This window comes from Schistocerca piceifrons, chromosome 7 (genome assembly GCF_021461385.2).
Source record: "Schistocerca piceifrons isolate TAMUIC-IGC-003096 chromosome 7, iqSchPice1.1, whole genome shotgun sequence".
NCBI lineage: Eukaryota > Metazoa > Arthropoda > Insecta > Orthoptera > Acrididae > Schistocerca > Schistocerca piceifrons.
In genome coordinates this window covers 188,640,906-188,656,758 of record NC_060144.1, presented here as the reverse complement: position 1 = coordinate 188,656,758, position 15,853 = coordinate 188,640,906, and the positions used below count along the sequence as shown (strand labels likewise).

Here is a 15,853-nt window from a genome sequence, read left to right as displayed (position 1 = left end):
ACATCCATTTCATAATGTATGTGCATAAATAGAGCATACATCTAAACAGCAGACTATACTAAATAATTACAAAAATAAAATTTTTATGCTGGTGATGAACATTCATCAGTTTGAAAGATGCTTGTACAGCACATCACTTCACCAAAGTGATGTGTTGCATTACACTGTCATTCAGCACAAGACACCTTCAAAGGGATGTCCATCTTAGTGTTGCGTTTAGTGACAAGAGCAGATTTTGTATGGCATCAGTGACTGTCTTATGTCGTGACTATGATTAAATGAGTTACTGAAATGTATCAGGCAGCAATACTAGCTCTGATGTGTTGAATCTTTATTGACAAGAATGTAATACACATTTGTAGTTTGTTGATGGAGTGCTGAAAATCTGGCAATTTCATGACTTTCAGAAAATGCTGGGAAGAGCAAGAAAATCTTTGAACATACACTGCTGTTGGTGTAACAATTCCACACAATTACCAGCTGCTTATGCACAGCAATTTGCATTTTCTTACTTTTAAAGTCATCTGCCAGTCACTCTACTAAACTTTAATTTGCTGTAAATTATTCCCAATTTTACAATTGTTCTGCTTAGACACTTCTTTCTGTCAACAAGGGCATAAAATGGAAACTATCTGCTAGTGGTACTGACATTACTAAGTTATCTACTTATACTGTGAACAGTAGCAGTTAACTGTCCTGAGGCACAGTCATTGTTATTTTTCAGTAGTGATTCTTGATATAGAACTACATATTGATCCTAATCTGACAAAAATCTCATAACTACTAAATACCTCATTAGAAGTTCTGAAGTTTGCGTTCTGCTTAGGGCAACTGTAGTATCTTGTGTATGTCTACTGTGTAAAACAATCTGATCAAATGTTGTTTAGTGAATAAATCATATGGTAGCAATAATGTTCAACTTTGAAAGAGATAGGAAGAAGAACACGGGACATGAAACTTACTGTATGATTAGAATGGTGCACAAAAACTGGGGTCTTAAAGCAGGGAGCTTTGCCATTTGTGGACAAATGCTCTGCTGACTGAACAGTGCAAACTTTTCTCCCAGGAGTGCTGGAAGTTTTTGTAGGCAGGAAAAAGAGGTGGTGTTGGACATAGAGTTGTGAGGGCAGGTTATGAGTAGTGCTTGGATAGCTCAGTCAGTAGAAACATTTGCCTGTGAATGGTAAAGGTCCCAGGTTTTGAGTTCCAGTGCAGGTCACAGTTTTAATTTGTGAGGGAAGTTAGGAATCAGCTCACACTCCACTATAGGGAGAATTTCATTCTAGAATATGGATAAGTTGAAGCTTGCAGTTTGACAGTCAGATGTGCTGCGGTTGCACAATTGGCAAATAACAGCATCAGTGTCCCTAGTCTGATATACCATTTTAACTTGTAAAATTCAGTCAACACACCCCATGCTCTGCAAAGCACTATAATTTTTTTGCCATGGTTTCTACACTTTCTTCCGGACAAAGAGTGTAAATTGCAATATATGGTCCTGTACTGTGTTTGCTGTTGCATATCGTTGAAGTAAAGTAATTTCACCTGTGTGGACTACCTTTGTGCATCCTAATTTTTTCTTTAAGTTAGTTGATATTTTTCATCTTGTCCTTTTTTGTTGCAGGCATGAAGCAAGAGACATTTTTCCGGAATGCTGTGCATGCTTCTGAACATGATGCAGTCATATTTGCAGGTTCAGGTTGCACTGGGGCAGTACACAAATTAATCCATGCACTCAACTTGCCTGAGCCACCAGTTGTATTTGTAGGGCCATGCGAGCACCATTCCAACCTGTTGCCTTGGAGGGAGATTGGCTCAAAGGTACTTTTAAACTTCTGTTTTGCAGTGGCATTAGAATGAGAGAAGAAGAAGAAAACATGGGCAGTCATATTTGTAGCCCCAATTTTCTGTATACTTAGAACTCTGTCTTTTTCAGTTTTCTTTCAAAATAAAGAAAGAGAAATATTATTGATATTCTTTGCTCAGGATTACCGTATGGTTTTGAAACAGGCAGTGAAACTGCTAAGACTCTTCCAAGATCATAAAGTAGTGTTTTTTGGTTCACAAATATTGGCATTGTGTATGCTGTGAGATTCATTAATTTTGATTAGTATTTTTAATCAGTCTGAAAGACACTTCATATGTGTCATGTAGGTTTGTGTAGTGTAGTAACAGACACAGATAGATTGGTGGAACAAAACACATTGTTGCTGTTGGCTGGGGACTTTACGATACAAAATACTGTAGTGATCTGGCTCTTTAAGTTTTCTATCACATTATTAAATTAAAAAACCGCTTTTTCTAGTTATGTATTTATGCGATAAATAAGAAATAAGACAGGCAGCATCAGTAATAATCAACTTACTTAAAACAGGCTACTAAATTCTACATTTTTTTGCATGTTTGCACACACCAGTGTAGATGTAATTATGTTGGACTACTAGAAACCACATATATTCTTCCAAATCATTGTGTAATCATATACAAGTTATCTGTATGTTACATAGATGAGGATCAGATCACAGGTCACAAAGTTATCTTGCATAATTACAGCAGTATTCCTACCTGGTTATCGCTTCTTTAGTTTTTTTACTTATTCATTTTTGTGTGTTCCATGGATCCTTACAATGATAAGTTTGCCCTGGATGTTTAATGTATCATTATTATGATTACATATATTTTAATGTAAATGCAATTACAATTTACTACTCAATAGATATTACAGTAAAACAATAAATGATTATGATTTTAACTCTTCAATAGACATGTTTGGTGTAGGGTTGTCAACTTTTTTTTGTCAAAATATGGGAGACTTCGACCCGACAAAATGATAGAATTTTTTTACTTAAACTATATTTGTTTACACTTTTGGCAGCAGTCTGAAGTTCGTGATCATTCTTTACAAACTGGACAAATAGATCACATGTGTAACAAAAATTAACACTTATTTGTAGTTCAGTATTCATTAAATCTAGATTGCAATGGTTCCTATCATCAGAACATTTGTTCATCGAAGAAAAAATTCTTTCAGTGTGAGCATTAGATGCCAGTATACTGAGAACAAATCCAAGAATCATATTTATCTCCTTGGATTTAATTCCTTTGCCTCAGTCATCACGGATACCCACTTTTAAACTGTGCTATCATCAGTGGCAGTTTTTGTATTTGTTATAATTTTCAAAGAACATAATTCATTGTACATGTTATCCTCATTTATGTCTAGCTGAATATGAGTAAGCAGGCCCTGAAAATCATTAAAATTAACTGAATTCTTTAGGGACAGTGGGAGCAAGGACTGAATTGTAGGATTGTCAGAAGTGTTTACATTTTTTTACAATGTAAGTATGGAAAGTATCATAAAATTCAACAAGATTATTTTGAATTCTTTTCTGATTGTTAGGATCTAATCTATTTAAAATGTTGTGTCTATTGCTTCCAAAAAACGAGTCATCTTTTCTTTGCAAAATTTTCTTTGACAAAGCTTCAATGGCACTACAGGACTCCATATACTTAAATCTGAAATCTCTAGATATTTTGAGGTTTCCAAAATAATATTTCCAATATAAGAAAAAAAATTGAAGATATGCTTCAAGAATTAACCATTTACTTGGGTCCTCATCACTAAAATACAATTTTAAAGGTTTAGATGTTTCATTTGTGCTTTGAAAATAATTTATTATTGACCCCCAGATCTTTACTAGGCTATCAAGGGACAGCCACCTAGTAGGCCCATGCCTTAAAATTTCACACCAGTCAGTACCAACAAAATTTTAAAAAAAGATCTTAATTCTTCTCTGCATTTTGCTCACACTGAAAAGTGTCCACAAATCTTAACAACCATCATTTCTATATCTACATTTAAGACATCAGAAGCATATTTAGCGGCATTATGGATTATGTGATTTGTGCGGTTTGCTTTAAATATTTTGTTATTTTTCTCACTCAACAATTTCGTCACGGATTTATTTTTGCCATAATTGACACTAGCATTATCAGCACTATAAGACTAAATGTTATTTACATTTAATGAATGAGATTCAAGACTGTTTTCTATCAAAGCATGAATACCACTAGCACTCTCATCTGCTTGTTCCGCAAAATCTAATAGTTTATTTCTGGTGCCAAGACAAGGTTCAACGTACCTGATTATTACAGGAAACATTTCCCTATTATTGAAATTTGATGCATCTGAAGTCACAGAAAAAAAGATGCTAAACTTCTCTGGATCATTAAGCACATCTAGGAAATCACTTACACTTCTAGGCACTAATACTTTTTTTGCAATAGACTGTGCTTTCATCCTACCACAACATATTTTTTTTGTCACATCCGAATCCATAAATATCCTTCGCAAGTGTATTTGCACAGTCCATGCTAACGTAACTTAGGTTGTGTTTCACTGTATGATACACAAACAATAACTCACCCACTACAACTTTGTTGGTTTCACCACCTGTGGAACTATCACTTAGGCACTGAAAATAGCTGTATATCTTAGATGTATTACTTTCCCTAACTCTGCTTTTGTGTCCTTTGATGTTGGCATGCTGCTGACCGTCTGTATTACCACCATGTGCTATGCTGAATTCAAGCTTGCAAAGGGTGCAATACACTTTAGAATTGTTTCCTTTTACGGGATTAACCCATAGGTAAGTTTCTTCTCATTTCTCCTGATGCGTAAAAAAGTACTTTCCTCTCTTTTTATGTGGAATTTTGGATTCTTCCATTTCGCGTAACTCGAATTAGGCGGAACGACAAAGAAACAAGATAATCGCAACATATAAAATAAACATGGGAGATGGGAGTAGGCTTAAAAATTCAGAAGAATATGGAAGTTCCTGTATAATATGGGAGAGTTGGCAACTCTAGTTTGGTGGTCAAGTACGGACCTGGAAACTGGAAGGTCATGGGATCAAATTGTAGTCAGACCACAGATTTTTCAGTCTGTGCTTTAAACTAGCATTCACTTCTCAATGATGTGGAGATTTTCCAGAAACAACCTGTGGTTCATATTGCGCATTAAAATGTTATGAGTGAAACTGGTGTTTGTTTAATTGTGTACTGTTGCTCTGTTATTGACATTTCAGTAGTCAGTTTCATTTGCACGAAAAAAACATCAGTACATGACATGGTAGAGGAGGAGGGGGAGAGGAGGCTGGGTGTTAATCACCTGAGAGATTGAATGATTAGAGATGAACAACTGTTTAACCTTCCGTTCATTGTGTTACAAGATTAAAACACGAATAAATATTAAGTGGCAGTTGCAAAATGTTGATTGGATGTTTCTTGAACTATCCATTGATCAGAAATTTCTCTTGGTCAATGAAGCGGCATCACTAATATTACTTATTTACATTACAGTACATTATACGAGAGCGTTTTAGTTACATGTACTGTTTTTCAATTGCTTAAAGTGTGAAATGCTACAAAATTGATTTCTTATTTTTTCAAGAACAGAAACAAAATCTCAGATCATTATGATGTATGTGTGCTAAATGTATTATGTAGTTTAACATTTCAGAAATTTAAGACTGAACAGTGCTGTATTTATGTCTTAATTGCAGTTACCAGCAGTATTTATTTTTAAGATGCTGCTAAGTGTATGTGCGTAACTGCTTTACAGAATTATTGTGATATGTGGGACATATTTTCTGCTGCAGATCGTTCGAATCAGAGAAACTAAAGAAGGCCACCTTGACCTTGTAGATCTAGAACAGCAGTTGCAAGCGCACCATGGTCTTGGGCCAAAGCTCATTGGATGCTTTTCTGCAGCATCCAATGTTACAGGTGTCCTTGCTGATGATATCGCCACAACTCTTCTATTACATCAGTATGGTGCTCTTGCATTTTGGGATTATGCTTCTGCAGGTTAGTTATATCCAGTGTATCATAATATTTTGTCACACCTTTTAATTCAGACACTATTGTTGATAATTCACAATAGTTCTAACGAACTATACTATTTGTTAATTATTTTATTTACACCAAAAATTTATATTTATTTGCAACCAACTCAAAATTTGTGTGTGCGTTTCCTTGCAGCTCCTTATGTTAAACTTGACATGAACCCCATTTTGCCTGGTGTCGATGAGACTGCCGTCCACAAAGATGCTATGTTCTTTTCTGTCCACAAATTTGTTGGAGGTGTTCAGTCACCAGGTATGTCCATTCTGAGCAAATCATCAGGTAACATTTATCAGGAAAATATTGAACAGATGGTTGAAATGTGCAAAATGTGTGTCATTTGTGCATATTTGTGTGAAAAACACTCGGAATCTAATATTTTAGCCTTCTGAAATAATCCATTAGTTCCCAAGAACATAGTTATAATGTATGTATAAAAAGTATATATACAATATCAATATTTTTGGAATATTCTGTTGGTTCTTGGAGGAACATAGACATGCTAATAACTCGAATACAAAGTATTAATGTTCAACAATAATATTTATTTATACTTTGTTATAAACTGGCTTTTGGCTTCTCAGGCCATTATCATATAATTAAATATTAAACAGATAGTCCACACAACTCCAGCGAGAATTCATAGCTGAACCAAGTTATGTGATGTTGTATGACTATATCGGTACAAAACACAAGCATAACGTAAGACCTAAAGAGACTCTGAACAAATAAATCTTATATTACAGTATATTCAAATACTTAAACTATGTGAATATATAAGCCGAAAATGATGTACAAGTGAGTAATGACAGGCTGTTGTATGGACAAGCTGGAGGATGTGATGAAAAGATCCCCCCCTTTATTTGGCCTGGTTGTCTCATTCATCAGTTTATCCACATGACACTGTAGTCTGTGCTATTAATCACTTTTAGAACATTTTTGGCATATACACTCACATAGTTTCAGTATTTAAATATATTTTAATATAAGATTTATTTGTTCAGAGACTGTTTAGGTCTTACATTATACTTGTGTCTTGTATCAGTATAGTCATAAAATATCATGTATCATTGTATGGCTTTGAATTGTCGCTGAAGTTGTGTGGGCTATCTGTTTAGTATTAAGTTATCTGATGATGGCCTAAGAAGCTGAAATCCGGTTCATAACGAACTTTTAAATAAATGCTATTGTGGAACATTAATACTGTGTATTAAAGTTATTAACATGTACTACCACATTATTGACCACATGGCTTGTTATTGCATTGTAATTCTATTGCTTATTTCATTAAGTTATCAATGAAGAGAACAGAGAATTATTGTTATGCATCTGTCTTATAAAACATGGCATCACTGTTGCTACATGTTTCTTAGAAACAAAAAATTGCAGGTTGAACTGTACAAAAGTTAATGATCATTATACTTTACATCTGAATTTTTCCTCCAAAAGATAAGTAGTTTGTTCAATAAAAAAGTATTTCTTACAAATGTGTTATGCATAATGGATCTTCATCTTTAATTCACCTAGATGGATACAAGTTAGTAGCATATTGCTGTAGGTGTAATATGAGGAAATTGGGAGTGGTCATCTACACAATTAGCGGAATAAAGGCCCAGGCCATGGACTTCTGTGAATACTACATTGAACAGCTATTTGACTGCTTTACTTCAGTAACAGTCTTGGAAATGTACAATGCAGCACTTATGACAGCCTATAGTCCTCCAGTAGGAAATGGTTTAAGCTTCATTATAAGTTAGAGGGGGTACTAATAAGACTTAGCAAAAATAACTGGGAAGTACTGTCTGTGGAGCTTTAAATATAGATTTCATCTCTGACACTTCTGATTTAGGGCAATCAGAATTAATGATGCCCAGCTTTGGCTTGAGCTTCACAGTAACATTCCCAACAAGAGTAGAAGGATATAGTGCATCAGGAATTGATAATTTATTTCTAAGCCCATCTGTTTGTAATGAAATAGATGTCAGCTCCATAATAAGTGGTTTATCTGATGATGACTATAGCAACTGCGCATCCCCATCAGAGAGGTTTATCTAAGAAAAGAAAAGTGAAATTGTACAGAATTATAAATACTGATTCAGTTGCACTGTTTATAGAGACTTTATAGGATAAAAAAATGGGGAAAAATTTACCATATGCACTTAATTCTTTCCTAAAAATATTCTTACGACATTATGAACCCAGTTTTCCTTTACAGCAGGCCAGGGACATTTACAGCACAAGAAAAGAAAAATGGTGGCTAACATCTGGGATCAAAATATCTTGCACTGGGAAGAGAGTGCTTTATTTAATGCAAGGAACTAGCATTAATCATGACTTAACCATCAGAAAGGCAGAAACCTTAAATAATGCACAAAAAATCTGAAATTCATAGAACAAGGCAAGGACAATTTAGAGCATTATTAGGCATAAAAAAATTAACTGGGCAAGACCAATGATATTCAACTCCCAAGCAGTGTAGCAGCAAGACAGATGATATGAAATTAAAATATTATCTACTAAATTAAATAACAGTAGCTGAAAACACAGGTACAAAAAAATCTTCCATCAAAAGTAGATCCAATAAACTTACTTAGACAGTTATTGCATACTCTGCTACCAGACATCAGTTTTGCCAAATCATCTGTTAGGGTCACAATAATCATTACATCATTATGTCACTAAAAAGTAGCAACTCTTCTGAATGTGGTGCTATCTCAGCTAAAGTACGAGAATCTTGTGCTGACTTGGTAACACCATCCTTGAGTTACCTTTTTAATCAAGAGTATTTCCTGAAAGACTGAAGTATGCATGCATTAGTAACACCAATATACAAAAGTAGAGATAAGCAACTGACCACTAATTACAGATGGATCTTATTTCTTCCCATGTTCTCAAAATTATTTGAGCGAGTAGCTTATAAGAGAACACTGAACCATACTCTTGAGAATAACATTTTAACAGGAGCTCAATTTAGCTTCCATAAAGGATTCTATACTGAGGACTCAGTATATGATTTCATGAACTCAGTTCTAATACAACTATGCCTCTGTATGAGTCCTAATTTCTCTTATCTTATTTTTGTCATCCTTTTGTGACATTTAAGTAGCTAATAATAGAACTGTTCTGCAGTCAGCCTCAAATGCCAATTCTCTAAATTTTCTCATTAGTGCCTTGCGAAAAGAACATTGTCTACCCTCCAGGGATTCCCACTGGAATTCGTGAAGCATCTCCGTAGTACACATGTGCTGATCAAACCTATGGGTAACAAATCAAGCAGCACACACTTGAACTGCTTCAATGTTTCCTTGTAATCTGATGTGATGGGGATCCCAAACATTCAAGCAGTACTTAAGAACAAGTTACACAAGTGTTTTATATACTGTCTCCTTTATAGATGATTACACTTTCCTGAAATTCTCCCAATAAAACGAAGTCTGCCATTAACCTTTGCTACTATCTTTTGTATATGCTTGTTCCATTTCAAGGGTCTGCAATGTTTTGCCCAGATATGTCATTGATGCCATTGCACCAAGTAGCACATTACTAATTCTGTATTAAAAAATTACAGGATTGTTTTTCCTACTCATCTGCCTTAACTTATATTTTTCTATATTTAGAGGAAGCTGCTGTTCATCACACCAACTATAAATTTTGTCTAAGTCCATGTACTACAATCACTCAATGATGACACATTCCCATACACCATAGTGTCATCACCAAACTGCTGCTCACATTCTCCTCCAGATCATTTATGTATACAGAGCGTAAGAGAAGTCCTGCCACGCTTCCCTGGGTGCCCCTGATAATACCCTTGTCTCTAGCGAACACTCACCATTGGAAACGACATGTAAGTTCAATTTCTTAAGAAGTCTTTGAGCCACTCACACATGTGGCAACCTATTCCATATGCACATACCTTCATTAACAGTATGCAGTGGGGCACTACGTCAAATGCTTTCTGGAAACCCAGGAATATGGAATCTGCCTATTGGCCCTCTTCCATAGTTCTAAGGATGTCACACAAGAATAGAGAAAGCTGAGATTCGCACGAGCAATGCTTTCTAAATCTGTGCGTGAAAGGAATTTATGGTTAATAACAAGAGTGAACTTAGGATGAACTCAGTAGTTTTCAACCATAATACTAAAAATAGAAATAATTTGCCTGTGGGCTATGCATCCCTCTCAAGGGTTCAGAATGGAGTTTCGTATTCTGGGGACAGAGTCTGTAACAGGTTGCCAGTGCATATTTGTCAGGAAATTGAAACTCCCCAAGTATTTAAGCACAAAATAGAATAATATATTATCATCCACACCTACAGTAGATGTGAGTACTTGGACTCAGGAAAGTGAAATATGCTTAATTCTAACTTCTGTATCATATATATCCTGCTTTTACCAACATAAAGAGAGCTAATACTGATCTGTGTAAAACTATAATGATTTGTTTGAGGTATTATATAGTAGCTGTAGCTTCCTACGTAGAAATACCTTGAAAACAATATTATGCAATTTAATTATGTTTGGACAGTGATAAAATATTTTGTACTTGGATATTTTCATGAATATTTTATCACTTTTATTACTAAATAGTTTAATTACAAGTTTTCAAGAGTATAAGTGTATGACTTTACTACACTTTACTAAACTACTAAAACTTGTTTCCTGTGAGTAAAAGATTGTGCTAGTCATACTTTGTTTTCACTTGTATAATCCACAAAACACCCAGCAGTGGCTGCTTCCGCTTGTTAATGTAAACTTGACTTGTTTCACATCCCTGAAGGTTCTTTTCAAGATGGGATTGAGAGAACATAATGTGTGAATGAATGAATAAATCTTTAGGCATATAAGTGTTAGCATTTATTTTGCTTTTCCCATACCATGTGGTTAGTAAAAGAAAGAACAATTGAGTTTAAGGATAGTGGCAAACCTCCTTTTTTAGTTTCTTTTGCCTATCAGATACTAATAATATTTGAAAAATGAGACAACAAATGGAGGTTTATTTAGAGACTGGGTTTCTTGCAAATATGTAATACAAAAACCACAGAACTACATGTAGTTACAATTTCTTGATACTGACAAAACTCCTTTTTCCTGAAGCAGAACAGTAAAAAATGTGTGTAATTGATGCAGCACCATATTACTAAAGTTATATGTTGAAGTTCATATATAGGCACAACATAGTCATAAATATTGATTGATGTATGCAGTGCAATGTGATGTAATTTTTGTGTTGTGCATAGAGTGGGACGGATCTTTGATAATTGTATTCACATTAAACTGTAACATCACCAAAAAAAGTTGTTTTTATAGAACAATTATGCTGTAAGATGCTATTTAAACAAAACTGATATTTCACTCAAAACTCTTATCATCAATGTAATTTTGCAGGTGTGCTGGTGGCTAAGAAAGTTCTTTTCAACAATCCTGTACCTAATGGCTGTGGAGGTGGCACAGTTTTCTTCGTAACTAGAGATGGTCATCGTTACTTACAGGTGTGATTTCCTTGTAGTTAGTGTTACTTTAGATAATAGCTTGTTTGCTGATTCCATGAATGTTTATTCATGTATAAAGAAAATACTGCTTCTAATAGCTATTAGTGAACAAAAATGACACTGAAAGTTACCTATTAGCATTTGAAGCTGACACTTATTTGGAAAAATCTAAGCATCTTCAAAATACAGTTAAATTAATGATGTTACTTGTGGCAGAGATGAAGAGAGAGAAATATTTTTATATGTTGGAAAGCCGGAGGTATGCTGTGAATGCATAAAGAGATTGGTAAGAAATTTCTCTTAGGAAATATATTCATTTAGAGATGTATTCCACATACTGTTAATGGAAGAGGACTGAAGTAAAGAATATGAAGTATTTAGAAATTACAATTTAGAATTTGTGTAAAGGCATTTGCCTTGTATGTAAATATAATATGGGATATGGGTGCATGCCAAAATGTATATTTCCTGTATTTCTGTTATTTTCCTGATTATCTTTCATAACATCAATAGTGGTCAAGTGTAGCATTGGTAATCCTAACTTGTGAAGTCCTAGGTTCAATTCCTGGCCATGTCAAAGATTTTTTTCACTCAGCAACTGGGTGTTTGTGTTTCCCTAATGATTACATATCTTCTTCATCACAAATATGTGCTATTCACTGAAGTGGCCTCAACTAGAAAGACTGTACCAGATGACAGAGCAACCCAAGATGGAGGCTCTCAGCAAATAATGTCACTTTTCAAGTTTGATGTACTGAAACATCTTCTAAATTACCATTAACACAAGATGAAATTTCTGTACTTGTATAGTGTGTGATGTTAGTTTTCTAATATGGGTCTGTTGACTGTGCAGGATACAGAGCTCAGAGAAGAAGGTGGCACAGCTGCTGTTGTAGAATCAGTGCGAGCTGGCCTTTCCATGCAGCTGAAGGAAGCAGTTGGGACGCAAGCTATAATGGCAAGGGAGCACAAAATTACTAGGTATTCTTCATGTAATACACCATCAGAAAAACCAAATATATATATAGAGGGAAACATTCCACGTGGGAAAAATATATCTAAAAACAAAGATTTGTGTAACTTACCAAACGAAAGCGTTGGTACATTGATAGAGACAATAACAAACACAAACACACACACAAATTTCAAGCTTTCACAACCCACGGTTGCTTCATCAGGAAAGAGGGAAGGAGAGGGAAAGACGAAAGGATGTGGGTTTTAAGGGAGATGGTGAGGAGAAAAAGGGACAGGTATACACTCGTGCACACACACACATATCCATCCGCACATATACAGACGCAAGCAGACATATTTTTCCCATGTGGAATGTTTCTTTCTATTATATATATTGGTTTGTTTTCCTTTACAAACAAAATAATTTTTAAAGCAGAATTTTACAGGCTTGTTTAATAGAGTGGTCCCAAATTAGTCTAGAGTGGAATTTGTGTTATTGATATGTGTTAACAGGGAAATTAAAAAACTAAGAATAACCAGCACTCCAGGTGCGACAGCATCATCCTGGTCTACGCTGACTACTGCCACCATGCAGCAGTGCTACTCAGCCGCTCCTGGAATACTGGTTATTCTTCATTGCAAGAAAAAAATTGCAAATAATTGAGAAAACATCAGAAAAATGTGCCTGAAGACTTTTAGGAACATCACATGACATATAACATTCCCAAACTATTACCCCCAAGATTCTTACTGTTGCAATCTTTCCTGCTGTAAAACCTGCCCCAGGCTGTGCCCACTCACCACCCTTACTCCAGCCCTAACATAGGTAAATCTTACAATATAAAAGACAGAGAAACTTGCAAAACCACACCTATGATTTATGAACTAATTTGTGTCCATTGTGCATTGTTCTATATAGGTATGACCACCACTGAAGTGTCAGCACACACAAGTGGGCAAAGAAAAATTATCTGTTTGGAACATGAAGTACCCAATTGCTGAACATGCTTGACAGAGTGTCTCGAAGATTAAGAGTGACTGCTACACCTTCCTAGATATTTGGGTCCTCCTACCTGGTACTAACATCCTTGAGATGGGAACTTGCTCTCTAGGACATTCCCCCTTCTCTTTTTTTTTCATTGTCATCCTTTTGAGTTACGTGTATGTGTCATTATTTTATTTATTGCTTTTACATTTTAATTTCACTTCCCTCCCTGCTCTCTTTCGTACTATTATTATTTTTTTCACAGATTTTTCAGTTGCACTATTCATTTCTCTTCCTGTAATGCCTAATCCATCATTACTTCTCACTCTGCCCTGATCATCTCTGGACCAAAGCTGGCACAGTGCTTGGTAGTATACTATCTTTGACCTCCTACTCTCTCTCTCTCTCTCTCTCTCTCTCTCTCTCTCTCTCTCTCTCTCTCTCTCTCTCTCTGACACCTCTCCCGTCATCTTTATCTCCCCCCATCTCACAACATGTGAGTCCATCTTATTCTGAAGTGTGAGTAATTTGCTCTTCCTTCTTAACTTATCCCTCTCTTCTTCCCAAAGAAGAAACTAGTTGTTCAAAAGCTAGAAAATAGTTTACTTTTATATGTATCTATCAGCAGTACCATACATTCTGCTGTCTGAGGTTCAGTATTTGTTAGCGATATGCATCACCAAGAAGCATCAGCCACATTTTCTTTCTAACAAAACTTCTTCCACATGATCTATCACTCCTAGATTTTTGATGCAAAAGCTTTGGAACACCCTGTGTGTGTGTGTGTGTGTGTGTGTGTGTGTGTGTGTGTGTGTGTGTGTGTGTTGGTCTGCAGGCTGGTAGTGGTGGTTAGTGTTTAACGTCCTGTTGACAACGAGGTCATTAGAGACGGAGCGCAAGCTCGGGTCAGGGAAGGAAATCGGTCGTGCCCTTTCAAAGGAACCATCTCGGCATTCGCCTGAAATGATTTAGGGAAATCACGGAAAACCTAAAGCAGGATGGCCAAAGATGGGATTGAACCGTTGTCCTCCCGAATGCGAGTCCAGTGTGCTAACAACTGCGCCACCTCGCCCAGTGTGCAGGCTGGGGGGAGAGGCAGGAGGAGGGGTTCTTTTTGTCTTTTATTAACTAATAGTGCTGAAATATGAAAGAAATAGCATCTAATCTTATTAACTGTTTGCACAGTCTTTCACAAGGCATGGAATTATCACAGATTCTTAAATAGTCAGTGCAACAAAACAGCACATGAAATAAAATATATACACACATCAAAAAAAGTTTTGCATCTCCTCAGTTCCGAGAGTTCTGGAACCTGTACAGAAAATTGGAATAGAGATCAACATAAACATCATTTCCGCCCTTTTTGTTGCTCATGAAAACAACACATTGCTTGTTGTACCACCATACAGCGAGACCTATGGAGGTGGTGGTCCAGATTGCTGTACACACTGGTGCCTCTAATACCCAGTGGCATGTGCTCTTGCATCGGTGCATCCCTGTATTCGTCGTGGCATACTATCCACAAGATCATCAAGGCACTGTCGGTTCAGATTGTCTCACTCCTCAATGGCGATTCAGCGTAGATCCCTCAGAGTGGTTGGTGGGTCATGTCATCCATAAACAGCCCTTTTCAATCTATCCCAGGCATGTCGATAGGGTTCATGTTTGGAGAACATGCTGGCCACTCTAGTTGAGCGATGTCGTTATCCTTAAGGAAGTCATTCACAAGATGTGCACAATGGGGTGCGGATTCTCACCCATGAAGATGAATGCCTCACCAGTATGCTGCCGATAGGGTTACACTGTTGGTCAGAGGATGGCATTCATGTATTGTACAGCCATTACGGCACCTTCCATGACCATTAACAGCATATGTCTGCCCCACATAATGCAACCCCAAAACAGCAGGGAACATCCACCTTGCTACCCTCACTGGACAGTGTGTCTAAGGCATTCAGCCTGACCGGGTTGCCTCCAAACACGTCTCTGACGATTGTCTGGGTGAAGACATATGCACCACTCATTGGTGGAGAGAACGTGATGCCAATCCTGAGTGGTCCATTTGGCATGTTGTTGGGCCCATCTGTACCACGCTGCATGGTGCCGTGGTTGCAAAGATGGACCTCGCCATGGACGTTGGGAGTGAAGTTGTGCACCATGCAACCTATTGCGCACAGTTTGAGTCATAACACGACGTTCTGTGGCTGCACGAAAAGCATTATTCGCTGTAGTAGCATTGGTGTCAGGGTTCCTCTGAGCCGTAATCTGTAGGTAGTGGTCATCCACTGCAGTAGTAGCCCTTGGGCAGCCTGAGCGAGGCATGTCATCGAAAATTCCTGTTACTCTGTATCTCCTCCATGTCTGAACAACATCACTTTAGTTCAGTTCGAGATGCCTGGACACTTCCTTTGTTGAGAGCCCTTCCTGGTACAAAGTAACAATGTGCACACAATCGAACCGTGTTATTGACTGTCTAGGCATGGTTGAACTACAGACGACGCGAGCCGTGTACCTTTCC

At 36.7% G+C, this 15,853-nt stretch overlaps 1 protein-coding gene across 1 annotated transcript in view; it reads left to right on the top strand.

Annotated features, from left to right (window-relative positions):
• Positions 1 to 15,853, top strand: part of LOC124804985 — a 92,379-nt gene that overhangs the window by 9,918 nt on the left and 66,608 nt on the right. The window contains exons 2-6 of the mRNA XM_047265376.1: positions 1,625 to 1,821; positions 5,661 to 5,868; positions 6,043 to 6,159; positions 11,293 to 11,396; positions 12,250 to 12,377. Coding sequence (XP_047121332.1) covers positions 1,627 to 1,821; positions 5,661 to 5,868; positions 6,043 to 6,159; positions 11,293 to 11,396; positions 12,250 to 12,377 — 752 coding nt within the window. The 5' untranslated portion in view covers positions 1,625 to 1,626. The remainder of the gene's footprint in view (positions 1 to 1,624; positions 1,822 to 5,660; positions 5,869 to 6,042; positions 6,160 to 11,292; positions 11,397 to 12,249; positions 12,378 to 15,853) is intronic.